This window comes from Aspergillus ruber, assembly GCF_000600275.1.
Source record: "Aspergillus ruber CBS 135680 unplaced genomic scaffold scaffold00015, whole genome shotgun sequence".
NCBI lineage: Eukaryota > Fungi > Ascomycota > Eurotiomycetes > Eurotiales > Aspergillaceae > Aspergillus > Aspergillus ruber.
This window is the reverse complement of record NW_024467311.1, coordinates 487030-508649: the sequence shown is the minus strand read 5'-3', so window position 1 is coordinate 508649 and position 21620 is coordinate 487030. Positions and strand designations below refer to the sequence as shown.

Here is a 21620-nt window from a genome sequence, read left to right as displayed (position 1 = left end):
TTCTCTCCCTCGTCATTTCTTTTTCTTCTCACGTCTCTCTCTTAAGATTCGATCTAAATCGACTGGTGCACCACTGGCTGTGAATAGCTTTGGTTGACTTACTGGGTTATTGTCGCTGCGCATCGCCTGATTTCATTATTTTTGTCTTACCTGCTGTTGTCCTGTTGCTGCTCTGCTGCTGTACTCGTCGTGACGCGGACCTGCAGCCACTAATTACTCGACCCTGCGTTTCGTCTAGCGCTTCACTCCCTGGCCAAACTCCTGCAATTTCGCAATTGAAGTCCTCAATTCGTTTCCTCTAGTCGTCAATTGCTTAAAACCTTCCTCTCCTGCGCCGTTGCTACTTTGCGAACACATCCGTCCGATTGCCTCCGTCCGAATACTCGATCGTCTGCTACCCGTTCAGGAGTCGCGGAATATCTACGTGCAAAATGGGTGGCCAGGTCTCTAAGATTATGGGGAAGATTTTCGGTACCAAGGAAATGCGTATTCTGATGTTGGGTTTGGATGCTGCTGGAAAGACAAGTGAGTCGGCCGGACTTGAAAAGGGGAAGCGGAACGGGTATACTGACGATTCGTTTCCACAGCAATTCTCTACAAGCTGAAACTCACAAACCAGGATGTGACGACCATTCCTACCGTCGGATTCAACGTCGAAAGTGTTACTTATAAGAACGTCAAGTTCAATGTCTGGGATGTCGGTGGTCAGGACAAGATCCGACCTCTATGGAGACATTACTATTCCGGTGCGCGCGGACATTCGCTGTGGTTCAGGATTATCGCTAACCTGGTTCAGGTACCCAAGGATTGATTTTCGTCGTCGACTCGAGCGACACGGCCCGTATGGAAGAGGCCCGTTCCGAACTTCACAAGATTATCAACGACCGCGAAATGAAGGATGCGCTGTTGCTGGTGTTTGCCAACAAGCAGGATATCCAGGGCCACCTCAACCCCGAGGAAGTTATCAATGCGCTGCAGCTCACCCAGTTGAAAGACAAGCTGTGGTATGTGGCCCCTAGTGTTGCTACTGACGGTACCGGTATATTTGAAGGCTTGGTGAGTTCCTGTCTCTCACTCGTTGGTTTTTCTATACTGACTGGCCCAGGCCTGGCTCTCCAACAACGTCAAGACTCCCCCACAGAAATAATCCTCTCGACCGCCCTCAAATGGTGCCCTGTGTACAACTCTGCTCATGTTCGTTCTTATGACCCGACGCAGCATCTCTCTTTTTCCGCCGTTTCCATTTCTTACCTTCTATGATATCCCTCCGTTCTTACGCGGCCTCTATTTAATCTAATCCATAATCCTGTCTTTCACGTTCCTTCTGTTGCTGCTTGCTTGCTTGCTTAGACATCCCAAAATTGAAGCTCCCCGTCCCGTCCGGATCTATTTCTGTTTCCCCCTCCATGTACAGTGCAGTGATACCAAAACACCAGACATATCAACCACTCTGTATCTAGCATAATCCTAGTCCTAATCATATTCCTTAGTCTCTTCTGAACAATCAGTCTTCCCTCATATCGACTCAATGATGACCTCACTTTTCTCCCCGGATGACCCCCCGACATCCCAATCCAATCAACCATCTGCGGTAGTCAGCATTACATCGCTATCCCAGGGCCATGGGCAACAATCCCTTCCACTCAGTTTCGATCAAGTCTTATCACGCCACGCGGGGATAAGATTCGGGGGGCGTGATCTATGTGTATCACTCTGACGGCAAGGCAATGATTCTAGAACCCAGGAATAGTCATAAATAGCCCTGAAGATGTAGTTTTTTCTGCTGGTCTTTTTTCTCTTTTCTCATCTTGGTATATAACTAATCATAATAACTGTGATACTCGGCTTTGTCCACAAACATCTCAAAAGAAACCAAATATCTTAAAAAAAATAAGACAAAATGCCCGCCGAATACGACGAGGGAGATGTTGTCCGCTACAAGCCTGTTGGCGGTATGCCTTCACTCTTATCCACAGAAAAGAAAGATACTAACAATACAGGCCCCGACTCTAAAACCTCCGAAGCAGTGGGAACTATCCGCGGCGTCGCCACTGAGGACCAGAACATGACGCATCGAAACATTCATGCTTCGGAGCAGCAACCTAGATATGAGGTGCGTCTCCCCATTTCGCATTGAAGAAAGGAAGGGTCGAAAAGCTAACTTTTGGTAGATCGAGAACAACAAGACGCACAAGAGATCTGCGATTAGTGAGGCGAATATTCTGGGTCCGGGAGAGTAAGGGAGTTTTGGAGATAGGATGATTAGACTAGTTTGAATGAACGGTTTAATTATTTGATTCGATGCTTGTATATCCTAATTTAGACTGAGTTCAATGTACTCCTACCTTGAGGAACGTAGATCTTCCACAAGGTCCCCGGACTTATATATATACTCGCGTATGTCATACATCACTTTTTAACAATCAATTCAGCATTAGCTATTTACACAAATTCGCTTACAGCTCACCAGGCCAGACATCATTAGCAATGTCCCGCACCAACTTCAACTTATTAATCATCCCCTGGCGATCAATAGCGTTACCCTCACGGTGACTAGCAAACCCACACTGCGGGCTAACACCACACTGCTTCAACGCCTCCTCAACAGAAATCCCATTCCCTTCGGCAATGAACTTCGCAGCCTCATACACCCGCTGCTTCATCTCCTCCTTATCCTCGAGCTCAGGGAACTTCGAAGTGACAACGCCCAGAATAACGTTCTTGTTACGGGGTAGTTCCTTGAGGGGCTGGAAGCCACCGGCACGCGCGGTATCGTACTCGAGGTAGTAGGTGTCGACGTTGAGCTCCTTGAATAGCTTCGTGGCGATGCGGTCGTAGCCGCCTTCGGAGAAGTGGCGCGAGCCGACGAAGTTGCCGCGGCAGATGTGGATGCCGATGTGGAAGTCCGCGGGGCGCTTGGAGAGCGCATCGTTGTAGAGCTTGATGTACTTGGTGAAGAGCTCGTCGGGGGTTTGGTTATTCAGGGGGTCTTCCTTCCAACCCTCAAGCATCTTGTCGGAGCAGAAGTCTGCTATCGTTAGCGATGAATGTCGTTATTGAAAAGATGTAGCAGGCACTTACAAGCCAAGTTGGGATCGTCGTATTGGACATTCCTGCAGCCAGCGTCGTACAGAATCTGCAGCTCATCCTGGCACGCCTTGGCGATGTCGGCAAAGTACTCGACGTCCGAGCTGTACACGTCGGCGGGGTAGGCCTTGCCCTCCTTGTACCGCAGGTGGTACCAGTTAGGGGCGGCAAGGGTGATCTTGACGTTCTTGACCTCCTCCGCGGGCACCAAGCTAGCGAGGTACTTGAACTGGTCGACATAGGTGCTACCAACGTGCTTGATCTTGCCGGTGCAAATCACGCTCTCACCGGGCTTGTGGCCGGCTTCGAGGAAAGCGGCAACGTCGGGGGCGTAGTTACGGAAGACATCGGGGTCGACATCGCTGACCTCTTCGAACCCCTCCAGACCGGGGAAGAAAGTGCCCCAGAACACTACAGACAGTCAATATCGATCTTAAGAACTGGAAAAAAGCGGCGTACTATGTCTGCGGTATTCGCCATCGGAGATACCGGGGTATCCAAGCTCCTTCTGGGCGTCGACAACCTCCTTGATGTCCTTGTCCTCGATAGCGACGAGTTGCGATTCGGGGATCTTGCCCTGCTCAAAGGCGGTCTTGGTGTTCAAGAGCTCATCAGTCCGGAGCAACGAGCCAAGGTGCTCAGCACGGAAGGGAGGGTTGCGGTGAAGCGACATGATGATATTTCTAGCAAACGGTGTAAGTGTCGTTCTCGGCAAATGTCCCAAACTCGTCGCACAGGATAATGGGGAATATACCTAAGGGTCCTTAAATGAGGGTCTCAAGGAGGGTCAGAAGGAAAGAAGAGAAATCTGGGACAGAAGAAAGTCGACTCAGCGGCAAAGAGGGGCGAGTATCCATTGCCATCGCCTCAACACACTCGTGCCGACTCCTGAGGGGCAAAGAAGCTCCGAGGACGGCCGCACGAGATGCCCCACGAGGCTCTCCACATGATTTGGTCGCGGTGAAGCCATACGAACTGCCCCAAAGAGGAAAATTCAAGGTTTGCCGATGGAGAGTTTGCGGGGCTGCTTACTAAGATATATATGTATTCTACGTAGTTTCTCTAGTATAACAGGACTGTTTCTTCTTCTCTTTCTTGGAATTGTATAAATTTTACAGCGTAGATCCGATTCATAAATGCGAATTCTAGTTTCTGAACTTCTCTGGTTCTAATTGACCAAATATGGGCCGTGTGGAGAGCCTCCATCACATCGGCACTTGAGCCTTTTCTCCCTTCCCGAGGTCGCCATCACCACCACCACCACCACACACACACCACTCCTACTAACGAATCGCTCTACCTGAATTATTCAATTAACCATGCTTTGCGGGGTTTGATACCCCGCCATGTGAACCATCCACAGCCTGCCAAATGCTGTCCCGTCATGTGCCTCTCAGCGCTATCGCCGTTGGAGTCCCTGCCGAATGAGCTCCTCGACTACATCATCTCCTCCGTCGCGGCGCCTCCTCCCTCGTTGGCGCGACTACAACAACCACCAAGTCATCGAATTGCCAAGAACAGCACTCGCGATTTGAAGAATCTCTCCCGGGTTTCGTCCGGTCTGTGCGCGCTGGTGCGACCTCGGCTCTTCGCGCATGCCTGCTTCGACTTGCGAAATGAGCGCGCGTTTCTGGATTTCGTTGCGCAGTCAGATCTGAAACGCCATATAACATCGATAGTGGTCAAGGGGAATGACTCGCCCGAGAGTCGGGAGGATCCATACTGGTGGCGGCGGGTGTTGTGCGAGCTGGATCCGTTGCGCATAACGGTAGTTGCGCCGCCGTCGTATATCGGGGCGATGCTGGGGACGCAGATTTATGAGGGACATAGCTGGGCATTTGAGATTCCACTTCAGGTCCTGCATCTCGAGCGGGATGCTCGACAAGATGGTTCTGCACTGCTAGAGAACCATTCGAGCCTTCTATCAGCCCGAGATTGGCAATCGCTCGAGTTCAACGAGGCCTCTTCTCTCAAAGCATATCACCATTATGAGTACTTCCTCTTCCGCGTCCCATCAGTCTTTGGCCAATGGGGTACACTGGCCCATCCACCGGACCGTCCAGCAGACCTCCCCTCAACCCTCTCACTAAATCGCCTAACGACATTCAGCTATACCGCCGTATTCCCCTTTTACAACCACGCGGATTTAGTCCTGGGTGCAGTATCCCTAATGACAAGCCTGGAATCACTAACCACTCAACTTGCCCCTTGCCAGAACGACCGAGTTATCGAAACCGAGCAGCGGGGGTCAATTGACCCAAGCGATCCGTGGATGGAGCTTGTTACGGGATACACACTGATTGCCGATGCTGTCGGGCATTTAGGGAACAGGGGTTGTCTTCGACGGTTTCAGGCGCGCGATTTTCAGTTCGACGCGCTGCGTTCGGAATTGTCTTTTATTTTCGATAACAAGTTTCATGGCTCCCCGTGGACGTATGACGGGGGGGATGTTTGGAATAAAGTAGATGGTGATTGTAGGTCTATTCCTCAGCGTTAGAGAGGCCGTAAAAAAATTTCTCATCCATGAAATAACACTGTAAACACAATAAGATTGTATCCAGTTCAGTCTTGCCTCTGCTTGATTGATCCGTGCCAGAGCAGGCCCAATAAGCCCTGTGTCCCCTCATCCTCATACCAAGCTTGAGCGTCAATTAGGCCCAGTTTCCACGAACACCGTCTATGAAGATCAAACCCCCGCTTAAGATGATTATGCAGAGCATAGACTCGATTGTTTCTGCAATTCTCTAACAACGCTTCTGCAGCACATATAAACTAAACACGCGCAGTACGCAAAGATGTTTCACATCGTTGCTCTTCCTCGAATGCACCACGGTATACATGAGCTCTGAATTTTATGTTATTTCAGCGACAGCAGTGCTCTGTGCAATAAATGAATCTCTGTTTTCTCATTTTGATAGTTCGTCTGGGTGTGGGATGCATGATTAACTGTACGTGTTAGTTAATCCACAGGACAGCAGATAAATAAGTCTCCGTATGGAAGTTATATTTATCAGCAGCATGCATCTCAAATGACGAAAGATCTGTCCAAAGATACCCGAAATTCCTATACTTGACCATCTCCCCCGTTCTCGGGTATGTCACAATGACTTTCTGAAGCCGGGAGATGAAATCGAGAAGCTTAGTCTGCTGGACAGGTGCAGTTTTTGCGGCAATGTCGATGGTTAAAACGCCGATATTCCAGGCAACATTTCTTTCGGGTTGGTCTCTGGACAAGTCATACTTGGGAGGTAGTTCTACTATGGTGAGGTTGAGGGATTCATGTACGGCGTGTGGTTCTGAGGCGTCTGGGTCTGTGGCGAGAGTATGTAGGATTTTGAATTCTGGTGTTGGAATTAAGTCGGGTTCGTAGTCTTCCATGGTTATATAGTGCCCAAGCTAGAAAGTATTGGAATTGAACAAGATGGGAGCTCGAGAAATGTCTACGAGCATTTATATACATCCGCTAAGAACAACCTTGTGGTGCGATCTGAGCACTGGACCTACATGCTAGCTCCGAGAAAAAGTGACGACTGTTATTCTTGACTCACCTAATGAATTGGGGGTTTCAACAGTAACAATTGAAAAGGAATGAACGTCGACCCTGCATTTGTTATGCTGTTGATGCCTCAGGCGCTCAAACGGGATACACTACAACTTCTCATGTAAACTGATTCACCTTCTGACATTCACATGTTAAAATCTACCATGACCTCTGCTCGTTTGCCCTTAGGACGTTCCACTTTTTGAACAGATATGTCTCTATACACCTCAGACCCAGCACCTCCGGTTCTTGCACACGCTCTGCTATCCCAACCAGTCCAAAACGCCAGAGACCCAAACGTCCCGGCTGAGAGAGATCGTAATTTGGGAGCAGCTATTGAGGACGGAATCCAATGCTCGCCTGATGCATTATTCCGCCCTGGAATTGCCATCGGCTTCTCACGACCTAGGAGGAGAGCTGCAGATGATGACGATCATGAATATATAGGACGGGTGAGACGACATCACCGGAAATATACTATAGAAAACAGCCTGAATACTAACTGGCTTCAGATCCCCCGATCTATCCTAACAAACCATCTCCTCAAAAGTCCATCACTAGCACCAGGCTCATTCAACACATTCATAATCCACCCATTCAACCTCCCCATCTTCTCACCCCAGAATCTCCTCAACTCTCTTCTCTCTTCGAGAAACAACACCAACCTATTCCGCGAAGAAGCAATAACCCGCCTAGATGCCGTCCAACTCCTCCCCGTCTATGACTTCCCAGCAGCTATGCAAGCCATCACCCAAGTCTCAGAAACACTACATCAAACCACCCAACAACGCCAGCAAGCTCCTAACCATTATCCCCATCCAATTGTTTTGATTATCGCTGGCCTGGATGCCCTCGTCGAGAACGTCATCCGCGCTTCGAACCCGATCAAGGGGACAGCTGTGTTAAATGCTGCATTGCAGACGCTTACGGGGCTGTCAAGGGAGTATGTGGCATTTCTTTCTGTTTTGCTGGTTAATACGAGTGGGCTTGGGATGGGTACCGGGACGGGTGATGTTGCGGTTGCTGATGGAGATTATCAAGGAGAACAGTTATCGGTGCTGCTGCCGAGTTTGCTTATGAAGGCTTTGGACCAGGGGACTGACACGCATTTACTGGTATCGAGGGAGAGGAGCGGAGCTGGGAGGGTTGGGGTAGAGGTGATTAAGGATCGGGTGGGTGACTGGTCAGGAAGGAAATGTGTTTGGGATGGACGATGAGGGCTTATATAGAATAAATTTATAGGTACGAGCCTCATTCCTATTGCCTAGATGCGGCATATCCGTCTATCAATGAGATTATGATGTAATGAATACCAACTCCAAATATGCGGTCCACCTTTATCATTTCCATGTCCAGAAAAGGGGTATCAATCAAGCCAGGTTTTCTGCAACCATCAACAAGAATTAGATGAATATAAGATGCTAAATCCCGCCAACATGGGCATTCTCTATTTCCGCCCACATCCTTAAAACAGCCCTTTCCACCACGACCTGGGCCTCGTTTTCGCATTTCCGAATATCTTCTTGAGCCGTGTTTTGCTCAAATATGATGTCTTCTTGGTGTACTTTGACCCATTGCTTATGCCGTTCGCACCGTTTCTTCGTACAGACACCGCGGGCTAAGGTTTCGATACCATTATCGTCCTCCTTGTCGCCACATTCCTTGCCGTCACCCTCGTCCATGGCTGTATCGCCATCAGCATCCGTAGGAGGATCGAGCGTACCATCCTTCATCGCCTTCTCGCCAACAGGCGTCTGCCTCCATTCGTCAAATTCCTCGTCCGCCCATGCTACCCGCGAGTCATACCCGCAGATATCCTTCCACCCACCCTTTGGATCTGTCTGTTTTAACCGTTCTACGATAGTCTTGGATCGTTGGCGGACGAGGTTTATAAAAGCATCGCGTGATGTCAGCAGTTCCTGACGGTGGAGGATCTCGTTGCGGCGTTTGCGGAGTTTCTCGAGCTTGGCTGCTTCGTCTGGGGTATATGTGAGGCCCTTGGCATCGACATCTAGGCCAAGTTTCTTTTCCTTCTTTGGTTGATCTTCTGTCTCAGCGTTCTTCCTGTCGTCATCTTCTGGTGGCGGTGTGACGATGCGTTCGCCTAGTCTGCGGAATTCTATTACAGATGAAGCGTCCGTTATAGCCGCTTTGAGTTCACTAGCAGTGAGAACGCCACCTCTGCTGCCAATGTCATCTCGGGCTTTGGGGTCCTGATATCCATTTGCACTTGCAGCTCCTGGGCCCAGGAAATGCTGTGTTTTCAGACGCATGAATTCCAGGCCATGATCATCTGAGCAGTATTTACTTGGTCCTTTCTGGTTGACACGTGCTGGCTTCCGACACTCTGGCAAGCGACACATTGGCTTCCAAGAGGTACGCCCTTTGCCTTTCTCATGACAATTCGGGCAGATATACTTGTCAATCAAGTCCGCATCTCTCCGATCAATGTTGACACATTTCCCATGAAACCAGTCATCACATTCCCCATCACAACCAATCATCCAAGTATGATTATCCCCTCTGCGACAGATACAAAAAACCCCATCTTCGTCGTCATCATCGTCATTATTAGCGGTCTTTTTAGACTTCTTAGGTTTATATTGGGGTGCCGGTGCCGGTGCTGGCGACCCTGCTGCAGACGCCGAGCCTTGCTTCTTTGCAACGGGTGTCTTGCTGGCACGGGTCGATGAAGGTGTGTTGGAACGTCGCGAGTCGACACTTTCAGCATCTTGGTCATTGACCTTGCGCTTTTTGGTTGTTGATTTTTTCGCCGTCCCTTTTTTGCCACCGCCTGTGGATTTTCTTCCCGTTGCTGAGCCTTTTGTAGAGTTTGCAGGGGACGATCGATCTGATGATGATGCTCTGGAGGCCAGGCCGTGCTTGAGATTAGCGATTTTCTTTGGTGTGGGATGTTCGTTCGATAGATCTGCGCCATCGAGTTGACCCAAAGTAGGCTTAGCATCCGCGTCTTCGCTAGTAGGTAATTTCTCCAAGTTCATTGCATCGGGCTCTGTTTTAACTTGCGGCTCTGTCACATCTTGCGGCGCTGTTGCCTCGTTCTTTATTGATGTTTCTGAGACATCATCATAAAGATCGGCCCATGCCATTGCCCCACCGGCGTCATCCCCATTTCCACTAAGGTATGAGATCTCCGGAACCCTGAAAACTTTATGCACTTTGGCGGCACGGTCGAGACCAAACAAACCGCATTGTCGCCAGTTAAGGACTCCCACAACCTGATTGTCCTTGACGATGATATTGGATCTGACTAGGTCATTGTGGGTCAAATATAAAGTGTCCTGCTCTGTTTTTTCCTTGAACAATATTTTCTTCTCTTGTTCGGAGATGTCAGGCGGGAGATGTGAATTTAATCCGCCACAGACATAAGACGGTCCATCTGAAGCGCAGTCGACGGCGGCCAGTCGTTGTATGATACGGCGGCACTGCTGTTTAAGCTTATCGATCTGCTCGTACGTAAGATATCTCCATGCAACTTCCAAAGAGACTCCTGGCACGCGCGACTCGACCGTGACATTCCTCCCATCAACAACCCCACAGAAGTATATCATTGGCACAGTAACCCCGATCTCCTTCAGCGCATTCTCCGCTTTCCTTGTCGACAAAATTTCGTTGCTGTTGACATAGGAATACCTCTCCACGGATGATTCGTCTACGTCTTCTTTGTCGACTCGAATAACCACGCTACCGATAGCAAAAGTATCTTGAATCCTAGGGTCGTTTAAGGAGTTTTCTTGAACACAGGCCTTTCTGATAACCTCCTCCCAGTAAGCATTCACTTCGCGTTCCGACTGGTACCAGCCATCGTAGCGGGGTTTAAAATCGTCATCGCGAGGTGCATAGCGGCCGTATTGCGGACTTCGGGAGATATAAGGATCGTCTTTAGGTATCCGTGTCGCATCTGTCTCGTAAGGGTTTGAGTCGACAACCATATTGTCGTCAATCCAAGAATGTTCTTCTTTCCTATATCCAGGATTTTCCGTCTGTTATATACCAAGAATAAGTCCAGAACCGAGGCCAGTTCGCGATGGTTTGTGAATTCGTATAACTGCAGGGTGAGGGTTTGGCAGTTATCTCGAGTGGAATAAAGCAAACATCATGAATAAGGAACCCTAGACCATGCAGTAATGATAGCTGTAGCAACTTGTGCAGCTCCCAAACACCAGCACCGGCCAGCTCCTTGATTCAAGTTGCGCTCTGATCGGGGACGGCAAGCGGAGTTCGGAGGTGATGCGATACCGGTCACTTGGTCTCTGTTGCACAAAAACGAATCGCGAAAAATTGTTGGACAAGATATTTATTTCAATGCACCGGTCGTTGTATCCCGTGTTTTGAAAGAGAAAAAACGCGTCTATAATGGCAGGCACAGCTGGTCGGTTGACGAGAGTCGTCCGTCTGTCCTCCGATGCGCTCAAGGATTTTGGTCGGACATAATGTTAGGCGGTGAGGCTTATCTCCGCCTTAGTCTCGTGACGGTTTTCCCTTTGGGACGACTTCCTCGACACTTCAATACTCCAGTCTTCTTTTTATGTCTAAGTCTGTATTTCTACGGAAAATATCAAGGAGTCATTACTTTCTTCTAAATTTAGACTTGGTCATGAGATGTCACTTCTTTGACCATGACAGTGGTTTGCCCATTAATTGATATATATGCTGCTACTGAAAGCCCTACCAACAATCAACTCGTAATCCAAGTCATTGGCTGCCAAAATGGATGTCTTCCACCCGGTGCTTAGGATCTGAGACCTCGTGGAATCTACTGTCTGGAGTTCTTTGAGCGAATACAGGATATCGAATGATGGAGCTCTTCCTATTCCATTCCCGCCAGACCGGATACATCCTCTCCAGTAGGTTCTCCCAGTTGAAACATGCACTCACCACCATCGACCCGGCTAATTTGAGTATGTCCTCCAAGTTCACCGGTACTAGTGGACTAAAATCTTTACTGTAACGGTGAATTGCTGACTTACAGTACTCTTTCTTTCCTCCATCTCCGCGGAATACTTTCCAGTCGTCTTTCAGAATAATCCATTAAAGTTCCCACTGCCACTTCATATCCTGTGAGCTCTGAGATTCGAATTTACACATATCTCGCTGCTCTGTATCTATTCCGCTAGAGGCTGTGTCGTCCATGACAGGTGTTACCGAGGATGCTGTCACGACTTGCCACTATGAGTTAAATGACCCAGACCAGGACACAAGTATATGAATGATCTCGGTCCCGCTCAATATATATATGTACAATTGCCGTACGTACTAATTGAATAAGTGCATGGGGCCCAAGAATGGTTATAATATCAGCATTATCCAAAGACAAAGGCACTTGATTATTGTTGGGAGGTGCCCTGGAGCCCATAAAGCATATCCCTGGGATATGTCTCCAGTTCCATGAAGTTATAGATTCAGAGTCATGGCGGTTCTCAACCATGATAGAAAATTGGATAGAGTATCGCGCTGCAGCGACCTTCTCTTAGACATAGCACTAGACGAATGCAGCGGTTTCTAATCACGAGTGTGGTCAACATTGTAGCTGTGCTGATTATTACTTTACAACCAAAGGAGAAATATTTTCGTCTTGTTTATATACCGAATGCCACTAGGGCGAGTTAGGCACCTGGGACAGCGTTTGTGAAACCGTGAAGTAAAATATATTCGAAGTTATTATGACATCCTTCAATTCATGTAGCTAGTGAAAATAGTCTTCTAACCTTTCTTCTACTACTTTCCCCTTTGGGAAGAATGCTGGTGCTAGTTGACTCTGCCTCTCATACGTCCGTTCCAGTTTCAATATAGCTCTTGCCTGCGCCCATTTCGGTGGAATTGCTTGAGGTGCTTGCTTAGAGTAGCGTCTCAGGATTACTGACACCTTCTTATATTCGGCCAGTTCTCGAGATGGAAACTGACACGAGCCAAGATGATTTCTAATTATCTAACAAAATCATCAGTCGAAAACACATGTCAGAGGGAGAAAAGAAAGAAATTCACATTATCCATATTGCGGTCTTCTATTTCTGAGAGTGAAATCTCCCAGAGAGAGGATATACGATAGCGATTCATAATCGGCTGGAACCTATCATCGACGTCCTTGAGAAAGCCAGGATTGAGTACTTGTGCACTAACTCCCTCGGGCTGTAAGACCGCAGCAAGGTTACCAAAGCTTGTTTCCTTATTTGGCATCCCAATAAAAAGGAGGCTGTGTGTTGAAACATATATTGAATTGGCAGCCTCTAATGCTATATTCCCACAATCTTTAGAGTGGGTTAGTGCCTATTATATACTATTAGTAAATCGCTTTTAAGTATAAGTAGGAATCCACATACCTTTTTGGCAATAATCCCTCCTATTGAATGACAAATAAACATGATTGGTCTCTCGATATTACCCTCTGACTGCAGACATTGCATGAGTTATAGCTCTTTATTTCGAACAGGAAACTAAGCCTTACACGGCGATTATAAACCAAGCTTTCCACCAACTGCGTTGCAGATGCCATTATGCTGTCTGAACCAGAATAACTAAATGTGAGGATGCGACAATTTGGAATATCTCTTGGGAGCATATCGCCATCACCAAGCCAGAATTTTCCAGTTGCAGTGGACGTAAACGATTTGATAGGGTTTCTATTCGGGCTGTGTATTGCTACAATACTAGAAGTAATTAGCAACATTGACAAGGACATGGATGGATTGTGCCACTTACTCAACAACAGGATCCTGACCGCTATAGACGGTGGTAAGGCCCGGCCTGAGTTCCTCCATTGTGTGCTGCTGCTCTATGTCCAGGGCATTTTGTTCCTTGAAACGCCTGTGTCGTGATAGCGAAAATGGTAGACACATTCTATGCATTTGATGACAACGGGTCAGCTTTAATCAGGTTATAGATGGGGTTGCAAAGCATTCGATTTTAGATGAGGACGACAGGGCGTTTCGAATTTTGAAAGTTTGTTGTAGGGTCAAGGGGAGAGGGACAGAAACCATTTATAGTAGATGCCAGCCACTTTCGTGACCAAAGCGCCCATGGTTGATGTTCCACGATGCAAGCAACCTGACTCGGTGATATGTGTGCGCCCATGTTGATTGCATCCATCATGTGCGCGACTGGTAAGAGTAACAAATAAGAAGAATCCGCAATTTAAGCGCGGGATAAAGACATCAGAAATGCTTGTCATGACTTTCTTAAGCAACGATTATTTGTATATATCTCTCACAAGCCTAATAGGAGACCTCCTTTCAAGTTTCACTGCAATTTTATTCTTTATATGGTGTCGCTCATTTGCCAATGCAGGCGGTATCATGGAAAAGGTCAGACAAGTTATGGGACAGCGAGGGCACTGAATGACTGGTACTTTGTGTCAATGGTCGCATCGTATTTTTGTCCCAGGTTATTCGGGACTGAGATTTTCCATCAATTAATCTTTTCTTTGATATTCAAGCAAAGCGGATGCCATTGGCTATCCTGAAGTCCGCCGTCTCCGGATACTTCTATGACAGATGTTTAATAGCTTATTATATAAAGAGTATCTTCCTGTCTGCCCCGGATTCTATCCCCCCAACATTGAAAGTTCTCATCATGAACCGTATCCTTTTACTTCCCATCTGTATGGGATTGCACGAGATGCTTCATCAGAATACTGTAGCAAGGTCTGCACGGCCTTCTTATATCCTGACGAGGCTCGAGAGGAAAACTTGCATTTATCTTGGTGCTCTTCTGTTATTCTGTTGTATCCAAGGATTTCAGAGATCTGTACCATAACCAGATATTATTATTAGCCCTATTTCCCAGGAACGAAAAGCCGAAAGGCACTCACGTCCTCTGATCTAGAGTCAGCACTCGAGTATGGCGCTTCCGAAGCAATGTGATCGCAGAACTTTTGAAAGTTGTTGGGAATGATTTGGAGAAGCTTTAACCCCGTTTTCAGTAAGCTCCCATCATCAAACAAGAGGAGGCCAAATGTTGAGACACAAATTGAGCGGGTAGATTCTGTTCTTTTCTCTCTGCCTTCATGGCTCTCGGAGTATGCTAGTGCCTATCATAGATCGTCAGCACGCAAATAGTATTTCAAAAAAAGGTCAGTGCACATACATCCCGAACAAGTGTTCCTCCTGATGAGTGACAGAGAAAGATAATTGGTCTTCTCTTGGAAATCTCCTATTGCAGGTATTAAGCATATATGGTACGGCTCTATCACGGGGGTTGGATTCCTACATCGCGATCAGCAACTAGATCCTCTACCAGCACTATTGCAGGATCTGAGTAATGAGACGTAGAATATCTGAATGTGAGAATGCGGCAGCTTGGGATATCTTTTGGGAGCATATCTTTATCTTCAAGCCAGAATGTTCCATTTTTGGATGTAAAGGATTCAAATACGTCTTCATCGGGACCGTCAACCGCTATAATGCTGGAGGGGATTAACAATAGCAGCAGGTTAATAAGGACATTAATGGTTATGTAACCTACTCGATAAGAGGGTTTTTTCCAGTGTAAATGGTTGACAGGCCGGGCTGTACCAGCCTCTCCTCATCCATTACTCTGGAGTACCTTCGCATTTACTCGTCGTGTTGTGTTCGTTTCGAAAGAAGAATAATTGCAAAGTAAGTTTAATATCAAGTTACGGGTAAGATACTATCGCAGGTTTCAAGGAGGGTGTAAAAGTGAGAATTGATTCCATGATGCTGTTGTCAACAAGTGCTGGGGGATGTTCGAGCTTTATATAGCAACAGATAATCATTTCCTCATGGCGAGGACTTTCCTTTATCCTTCCCAGCTACCGCCAGGCGCTTACAAAAAGATTGAAGCAAGCATTCCCATGTCCTCATTTAATGTATGTGCAATTTTATTGATTGCCTCCGCCGAGTACACAGCGCTAAGTGTCACAAACGGCAGAAATCCGCGAATCAAGTACAGAACCCGGGAACTAACAGTATTTATCATGGCTATCGTAAGCATTGTTTCTTCACAAGTGTAGGTCTCATCATTGTCCAATTGGCAGCACATTCATGTAGGGGACCGCCGTAATCGAGCTACTTTTTATAACATGGGAGTGTTTTCGGAAGGGCTGGCCTGACAATCTACATCACCGAACAGGCTCGGTTTGGGTTAGTTGAGCCTGTTGGCTGTGGTGGCTTGCAGGCTTTCTACTTGGACTGCAGGAATCGGCCCCCTGCAATTTATCAGAGCGGAAGCCGACTTGAGCAATCTCCTTCCTCGCTTAGAGATGCATTGTGGAACATGTCCTTGATGGTTTGCCCTGTCCTACAGGCACAATCCCTGCCCAATATAACCGAGCCGCAGTGGGATTGGCCTTCGCCAACTGTGTCGAGGATGTGTGGTTTACTTCGCACTTCCTTGATGGTCTATGTATAGTCCGGTAATTGCTATGTGCACCGCCTGGCATGTTAGAAGCATTTACAGTATTATAATACGCTTGTTAACTTCGACCTTGCGCATATAGTACTAAGGAGAGACATAAAAGTATGAACGCTGGCTTTCGAATCCTCTTTGGTGTGATGCCCAAAGAGGCAATCGAATACTCAACTTAGCAACTGATTGGTGGGATTGTCTCAATCCAGTTGAGTTGATATTAGAAAGAAGCACGATATGGTATCGTCACATACGCTTGATTTCAGTTCCTAAGTATTTCATTTTTACTCACAGGTGTTTTCGAAAAGCATTGAACGTGTCTGATATATCAGACTTATGGTTTCATAAGCTCACTTCAAATGCAATTCTGCGGCTGGAAAGAAGCTGGGTCCAGGTTGTTCTTGCTCTCCTCAGGGCCTCTAGGAATTACTCAATTTACCAGACAACTTATACATCAAAGGTGCGAGTACCTCATTTCCTCTGTCTAGTGAATGCTTACAGAAAGCCTACGCAGCCGCATGACAACCTATCAAGGCCCTTCTTTACAGACAAAAGCCTTTTGATTCCTCCACTACGGTCAACATCATTCCCCTTCAGTCTTTCTACGCTTCCCGCTCCTTGTTAAGCAGCGATGAATTCTCCCAGTCAGGAGATCCTCGCGCTGATTATACTGTATTTTCATGAAATCCCTCTAGCACCGAGCCCCTGATCCTCGCATTATCCATTAGTAGGAAACGTCGGGTCATATGCCACTATTTCTAGGAACTGGCAATATGCCGTGGAGCACTCCACCTTTATAGTCCTCCATGTCTGTAGCACTGGTCTCCCCACATATCAGCACCATTTAGTGGTACAGCATTCCGATGACAGAGGCTGCTAAAATTGTTGTGTTATGAGATTGATCTACCTACATACAGTAGCAGCCATGCCCGCCGCCTAGAGCGACCAAAGGAGATCTGAAAGAAAACTGCTGTATTTCAGAAGGGAATCGGTCTATCTCTTCAACACATTAAGAGCCTAAGAGTGGCAGGCGCTATGTCTGATGCAGTAATCCCCCTAGGTTGTAAAAAAATCTTTTAGATACTCATCGTACCTCACGAAAATCTCTCTTGCTTTGCCCACATATTTCTTGCACAAAGACATTATATCTTTCGGAACTTCCCTTTCTGCGGCTTAAGATTCACGTAGCACCAATTCAGTCCCTCATCATCCGTCAATTGGCTCATCTTGTATCAATACTCTACCCCGGCCCCAGCAAATTCGATGCCAAAGCTATGCTTCTCCATCCTGACGGTCGTCTCTGCATCCATCGCAATAGTGGAGATCATGTTCTGCAGATTGAGTACAGGGCGACAAGCACCTTCATGAGCGGATTGAACAGCTGCACGGCCGGCTCCGTCCTCCAAATGTGCTTCGGGATTTTACCATCGCGAGATTCGTCTTTGAGACTACCCCGCCTGTCGCCTTGTTCAGACTCGGAGCGAAGCGATATGTCGGGATCACTATCTTCTTGATATTCACGTGTCACTCGAGTCCTTGGATACTCAGCCTCCACTGTGTTAGGATCGCCAGTGTAATACCATCTTCCATAATAAGCACGGAGCATTCAATTTCAACCTTCCTTAGATGGGAGAACTCAATATCCCCTTCAAACGATGCTGGGGAGAGTTGCCACTGTCCCTCGAGTCTAGGATTTGTCAAAGGGGCCCGTTCTGCTAGGCTGCTAGCTTTCGGAGTGCCGCACTCAGAACATCACCACTGGGATAAATGGCACCATGGTGTTGGTTTCTTCTAAGGCCATGAATTCGTGGAATTATCTGATCGGTGTATATTTTCAGGGAACTCAGATTCAGGAGACGTTGTGATACGATAGCTAAAGAGCTGCACTCATCAGATAGGTAACTTATTATCAGAAATTCTGCTAAGGAGACCTACCCAACAAGTGTTGTCTTCATAGTTCCACTCGCTTAGACCTAGGCATATTCATTTCCATATGCATGTTTTCCAAATTGGGGAGCAATGAGACAAGTTTCTCAATAGCTGCAGGATGGAACTGGCTCCCTGGCTCGCGGAGGTATCTTCGCCACGGGCGCCCTGGATTTGGGATCTTCAGCGACACAATAAACATTATCTGCAGTAGTCAGTCACCTCGACAATATCCCCAAAGTTCACACCAGGCAATAGGCACGCCTTTCGTCATAAATTGGGAAGTCGATTTCATAATGCAATCGCACCAACAACCTCAGTCTACAGCCGGCTTTTTTTGCTAAAGAGATTTTGGAGCAAAGGTGAGATCATTGCTATATACATGGAGACTTGCAAAGGTGAAACGTTCCACGGCATATTGCCACTGGCATGATCTGGTCGCGTATGGAACGACCTTCCCCTCCTATGAACAATTATCTGCTTGGGGATTTCGGAATGGAGTAACCGTGCGTAGATACGGTACGATCATGAAAGATCATGCATAGACAGATATATGCACTACCTTCTCCACTGTTTATACACGGATTTTCCCGCAACTACCGTACCAACTGGCTGCAATACCAAACATATTAAGACATAAAAGCTCATTCTTGGCTTCTCGGGACCCATCTTTCAAAGTAACAACCAACCGATTCGACAAGCCGACTTTATTGTCCAGGAGGGGAACAGATGCCTGATAAATACCTTGTGGAACACCATCTGCCACCTAATAAATCGACCGACTCTATTTCATTCCCCGCTTCCTCCCAGACAACCAACAACACCATGACTATCACCGACTGGCAGCAAAAGGTCCAAGTTAAGCAAGCTCAAGCCGCTTCCAAGATCCCCGCAGAATGGCGATTGTCTGCCGACATCCTGCAACAAGCATCGGGAAGCAAGCAGAGTATCATCGATGTTCCTAGAGCATGTGGTCTACTCACGGAGCAAGAACTTCATATCACTGAGGACTACGATGCCACCGCTCTACTAACAGAGCTGGCTACCGGGAAAATTACTTCGGTAGAAGTCACCCGGGCATTCTGCAAGCGCGCCGCAATAGCCCAGCAACTCACGTCCTGCTTGACGGAGACGTTCTTCGATGTTGCACTGGCTCGCGCCAGACAACTCGATAACTATTTGGCCACTAGCGGCAAGCCCATGGGTCCTCTACATGGCCTTCCTATCAGCATCAAGGAGCCATTTAATGTTGTCGACGTACCTACCTCCCTGGGTTTCGTCTCCTTCCTGGATAACCCGCCTCCACGCAGCAATTCGGCCATGGTAGAAATACTGCTAGCCGCAGGTGCCGTGCTATATGTCAAAACAAACGTTCCCCAGACCATGATGACAGCCGATTCAGAAAACAACGTTTTCGGACGCGTCTTGAACCCGCACCGACTCTCTCTCACTGCTGGCGGGAGCAGCGGGGGCGAAGGTGCCCTGGTAGCCATGCGCGGGTCTATTCTGGGAATAGGCACTGATGTTGCAGGATCAATTCGGATCCCCTCGCTGTGTTGTGGTACCTTTGGCTTCAAGCCTTCTGCTGGTCGGGTGCCGTGCGGTGGCCAAACTAGTCCCGGGCGCGATGGATTGACAGGCATTGAGGCAGTCGCGGGGCCACTGTGCCATTCCACCCGCGATGCAGAGTTACTCCTCCGGACAGTGTTCGACGCTCATGCTGACGACTTCGATGATAAAGCCCTTGGCGTGCCCTGGACCGAGCCAGTGAGTGCTTCATCCACTCTTACCATCGGGGTTCTCCCCGAAGACCCTCAGGCTCCTCTCCATCCGCCCATGGAGCGTACGCTGGAAACAGTGCTACAGAAGCTAGCAGCAGCTGGTCATCATATTGTCAATCTCTCTGGAAAAGTGCCGTCTCTGTCAGCCGTCAAAGATCTCTCATTACGCTACTTCTGTTTGGATCCGGATAACACGCCACTGAAGCATATTGCCAACGGACAAGAACCCAAAATCGCCTCATTGGCGTCCACTTATAAACCTGAAGGCAGCGACCCCGAACCGACCTTGCGTGATTTGTATGATCTTAATGTGGCTCGGAGTGAAATTGTGGAGCAGATGCGTCGGGTGTTCCTGGATAATCACTTGGATGCGATCATTGGGCCTGGTTATCAGACTTGTGCGGTGCCGCATGATACGTATGGGTTCCCGGTATACACGGTGTTTGCTAACGTGCTTGATGTACGCTGTCCTCTCTTCCTTTCTTTCGCGATTCATACTGACACTGGTAGTACCCTGCTTGCATAATTCCGTTTGGCAAGGCGAATGAGGTTGCGGATGCTGAGTATACCAGGGATGTCGCCTATGTTCCTCCTTGTAAGTCATTATGATCCTTATGGATTTTCGAAACTTTCCCTGACTCGAACAGATCTACCAAAGGAGATTGAGAATGCCCCCTGCCATGTACAGCTCATTGGCCGCCGATTGAAGGATGAGAAGTTGGTGCGACATGCGGAGGTAGTGCAGAGCGTGTTGGCCAAGGGTTCTCATTAGGTTATTGTATCTAAGCTTAATATATCAACTATGAGAATTCAGTCCAATCTTGTATAGAGCGGAATAGCACTGACGTCATCGCCACAACCCCTCCACAAACATTATCGCAATCTCCAAAACACAACAACACCACCAACCTCGACTACAACCACCAATTCACCTTCGCACAAACATACAATGGCAACACCACTAACATCTCACCTCCAAACTCTCCACCACTCTTTCTTCCACTCCGCCACGCGACACCCCTTTCTCCGCGCCGCCGGAACCGGCACCCTCCCACCCCGCATCCTCTCATCCTGGCTCTCCCAAGACCGTCTCTACGCGCAATCCTACATTCGCTTCATCGGCTCCCTCCTGGCAAAACTCCGATTACCCTCTCACAACCCCGACCCTGCGAAGTCATCGCATGCAACCGCGGAGGGGCGCGCGGTGGACGTACTGATCGACGCGCTGGTGAATATCCGCAGGGAGTTAAAGTTCTTCGGTGATGTTGCGGCGGAGTATAATTTTGATCTTGAGGCATTGCCGGTAGATTTTGAGGCGGAGGATGTTGGTGCGAAGGTGTTTGGGCCGAATCCGATAACGCATGCGTATATCGATCTGTTTATGTCGGCTTCCAGCCCTGCGACGACTGTGTTGGAAGGGATGGTTGTGCTTTGGGCGACGGAGATTTGCTATCTGCGGGCATGGCAGTATGCTTCTTCCTTATCCTCTTCTGTTTCTTCGCCTCCTGAGAGAGATCAAGACGGAGGCGCGCTTCGGAAACAGTTTATTCCCAATTGGACGGATCCTGAGTTTGAGGCATTTGTGCATAAGATTGGGGATGTCGTTGATGAGATGGCGGGCTTGGTCAAAGGGAATGAGTCGAGGGAGGATGTTCTGGGGAGATGTGCGTTTTGGTGGAGACAGGTAATTTGGTTGGAGGAGAGGTTTTGGCCGGCTGTTGAACAATCATAATCGCTTCTATATACGGGTATAGCAGACCAAGCTCTTTCTCCATTGTGCGCAGTTCATCGTCATGACATATCATATGTGTGCTATAAGCTAGCACTCCCTGGTGTATTCACTTACTATCAACATTGGACAATCGGACTCGCCTTGTCATTTTCTACCGTACTTGAAATCA

General features: G+C 48.0%; 11 protein-coding genes across 11 annotated transcripts; 5 read left to right on the top strand and 6 right to left on the bottom strand.

Annotated features, from left to right (window-relative positions):
- Positions 1–431: 431 nt before the first annotated feature.
- On the top strand, positions 432–1147 carry EURHEDRAFT_457480 (ARF/SAR superfamily; the record flags this gene model as incomplete). The annotated part of the gene is made up of 4 exons (XM_040784431.1): positions 432–525; positions 588–746; positions 797–1056; positions 1106–1147. 4 exons carry the CDS (start codon positions 432–434, stop codon positions 1145–1147), a joined length of 555 nt encoding a protein of 184 aa, XP_040638419.1.
- A 156-nt stretch (positions 1148–1303) lies between these two features.
- Positions 1304–1743, bottom strand: EURHEDRAFT_84317 (uncharacterized protein). The gene has a single exon (XM_040787667.1). It carries the CDS (start codon positions 1584–1586, stop codon positions 1347–1349), a length of 240 nt encoding a protein of 79 aa, XP_040638418.1. The 5' UTR covers positions 1587–1743; the 3' UTR covers positions 1304–1346.
- A 157-nt stretch (positions 1744–1900) lies between these two features.
- EURHEDRAFT_457515 (DUF2945 domain-containing protein) lies at positions 1901–2240 on the top strand (the record flags this gene model as incomplete). Its single annotated transcript, XM_040784432.1, has 3 exons — positions 1901–1952; positions 2001–2113; positions 2172–2240. The coding sequence occupies 3 exons, from the start codon at positions 1901–1903 to the stop codon at positions 2238–2240; spliced, it is 234 nt and encodes a 77-aa protein (XP_040638417.1).
- Positions 2241–2456: 216 nt separating this feature from the next.
- EURHEDRAFT_457087 (cobalamin-independent methionine synthase II family protein) lies at positions 2457–3760 on the bottom strand (the record flags this gene model as incomplete). Its single annotated transcript, XM_040784402.1, has 3 exons — positions 2457–3028; positions 3082–3498; positions 3547–3760. 3 exons carry the CDS (start codon positions 3758–3760, stop codon positions 2457–2459), a joined length of 1203 nt encoding a protein of 400 aa, XP_040638416.1.
- Positions 3761–4225: 465 nt separating this feature from the next.
- EURHEDRAFT_501735 (uncharacterized protein) lies at positions 4226–7845 on the top strand (the record flags this gene model as incomplete). The annotated part of the gene is made up of 4 exons (XM_040785764.1): positions 4226–5565; positions 5850–6016; positions 6839–7080; positions 7141–7845. Exons 1-4 carry the CDS (start codon positions 4472–4474, stop codon positions 7843–7845), a joined length of 2208 nt encoding a protein of 735 aa, XP_040638415.1. The 5' UTR covers positions 4226–4471.
- On the bottom strand, positions 7843–11032 carry EURHEDRAFT_413092 (putative PHD transcription factor). Its single transcript, XM_040782088.1, has one exon. It carries the CDS (start codon positions 10579–10581, stop codon positions 8050–8052), a length of 2532 nt encoding a protein of 843 aa, XP_040638414.1. The 5' UTR covers positions 10582–11032; the 3' UTR covers positions 7843–8049.
- Positions 11033–12335: 1303 nt separating this feature from the next.
- EURHEDRAFT_538689 (uncharacterized protein) lies at positions 12336–13533 on the bottom strand (the record flags this gene model as incomplete). Its single annotated transcript, XM_040787354.1, has 5 exons — positions 13349–13533; positions 13095–13278; positions 12970–13038; positions 12635–12916; positions 12336–12578 (listed from the first exon to the last, which is right to left on the bottom strand). The coding sequence occupies exons 1-5, from the start codon at positions 13492–13494 to the stop codon at positions 12336–12338; spliced, it is 924 nt and encodes a 307-aa protein (XP_040638413.1). The 5' UTR covers positions 13495–13533.
- A 473-nt stretch (positions 13534–14006) lies between these two features.
- Positions 14007–15316, bottom strand: EURHEDRAFT_523761 (uncharacterized protein). Its single transcript, XM_040786901.1, has 5 exons — positions 15110–15316; positions 14855–15050; positions 14732–14797; positions 14457–14675; positions 14007–14390 (listed from the first exon to the last, which is right to left on the bottom strand). The coding sequence occupies exons 1-5, from the start codon at positions 15196–15198 to the stop codon at positions 14217–14219; spliced, it is 744 nt and encodes a 247-aa protein (XP_040638412.1). The 5' UTR covers positions 15199–15316; the 3' UTR covers positions 14007–14216.
- Positions 15317–17836: 2520 nt separating this feature from the next.
- On the bottom strand, positions 17837–18380 carry EURHEDRAFT_413089 (uncharacterized protein). The gene is made up of 2 exons (XM_040782087.1): positions 17948–18380; positions 17837–17893 (listed from the first exon to the last, which is right to left on the bottom strand). The coding sequence occupies exon 1, from the start codon at positions 18138–18140 to the stop codon at positions 17964–17966; it is 177 nt and encodes a 58-aa protein (XP_040638411.1). The 5' UTR covers positions 18141–18380; the 3' UTR covers positions 17837–17893; positions 17948–17963.
- A 383-nt stretch (positions 18381–18763) lies between these two features.
- Positions 18764–20491, top strand: EURHEDRAFT_457100 (putative general amidase; the record flags this gene model as incomplete). The annotated part of the gene is made up of 3 exons (XM_040784403.1): positions 18764–20179; positions 20230–20314; positions 20367–20491. 3 exons carry the CDS (start codon positions 18764–18766, stop codon positions 20489–20491), a joined length of 1626 nt encoding a protein of 541 aa, XP_040638410.1.
- Positions 20492–20668: 177 nt separating this feature from the next.
- EURHEDRAFT_515882 (putative transcription regulator PAB1642) lies at positions 20669–21451 on the top strand (the record flags this gene model as incomplete). Its single annotated transcript, XM_040786423.1, has 1 exon — positions 20669–21451. One exon carries the CDS (start codon positions 20669–20671, stop codon positions 21449–21451), a length of 783 nt encoding a protein of 260 aa, XP_040638409.1.
- Positions 21452–21620: the final 169 nt, after the last annotated feature.

Excerpts from the sequence above, each read along its gene's own strand:
- EURHEDRAFT_84317 (XM_040787667.1), bottom strand. The coding sequence starts at position 1,586 with ATGGTTGATTGGATTGGGATGTCGGGGGGTCATCCGGGGAGAAAAGTG.
- EURHEDRAFT_413092 (XM_040782088.1), bottom strand. The coding sequence starts at position 10,581 with ATGGTTGTCGACTCAAACCCTTACGAGACAGATGCGACACGGATACCT.
- EURHEDRAFT_523761 (XM_040786901.1), bottom strand. The coding sequence starts at position 15,198 with ATGCGAAGGTACTCCAGAGTAATGGATGAGGAGAGGCTGGTACAGCCC. Across the intron at positions 15,051-15,109 it reads GGAAAAAACCCTCTTATCGA|CATTATAGCGGTTGACGGTC; the intron begins GTAGGTTACATA and ends AATCCCCTCCAG. Across the intron at positions 14,798-14,854 it reads ATCTAGTTGCTGATCGCGAT|GAGATTTCCAAGAGAAGACC; the intron begins GTAGGAATCCAA and ends TACCTGCAATAG.
- EURHEDRAFT_413089 (XM_040782087.1), bottom strand. The coding sequence starts at position 18,140 with ATGTTTATTGTGTCGCTGAAGATCCCAAATCCAGGGCGCCCGTGGCGA.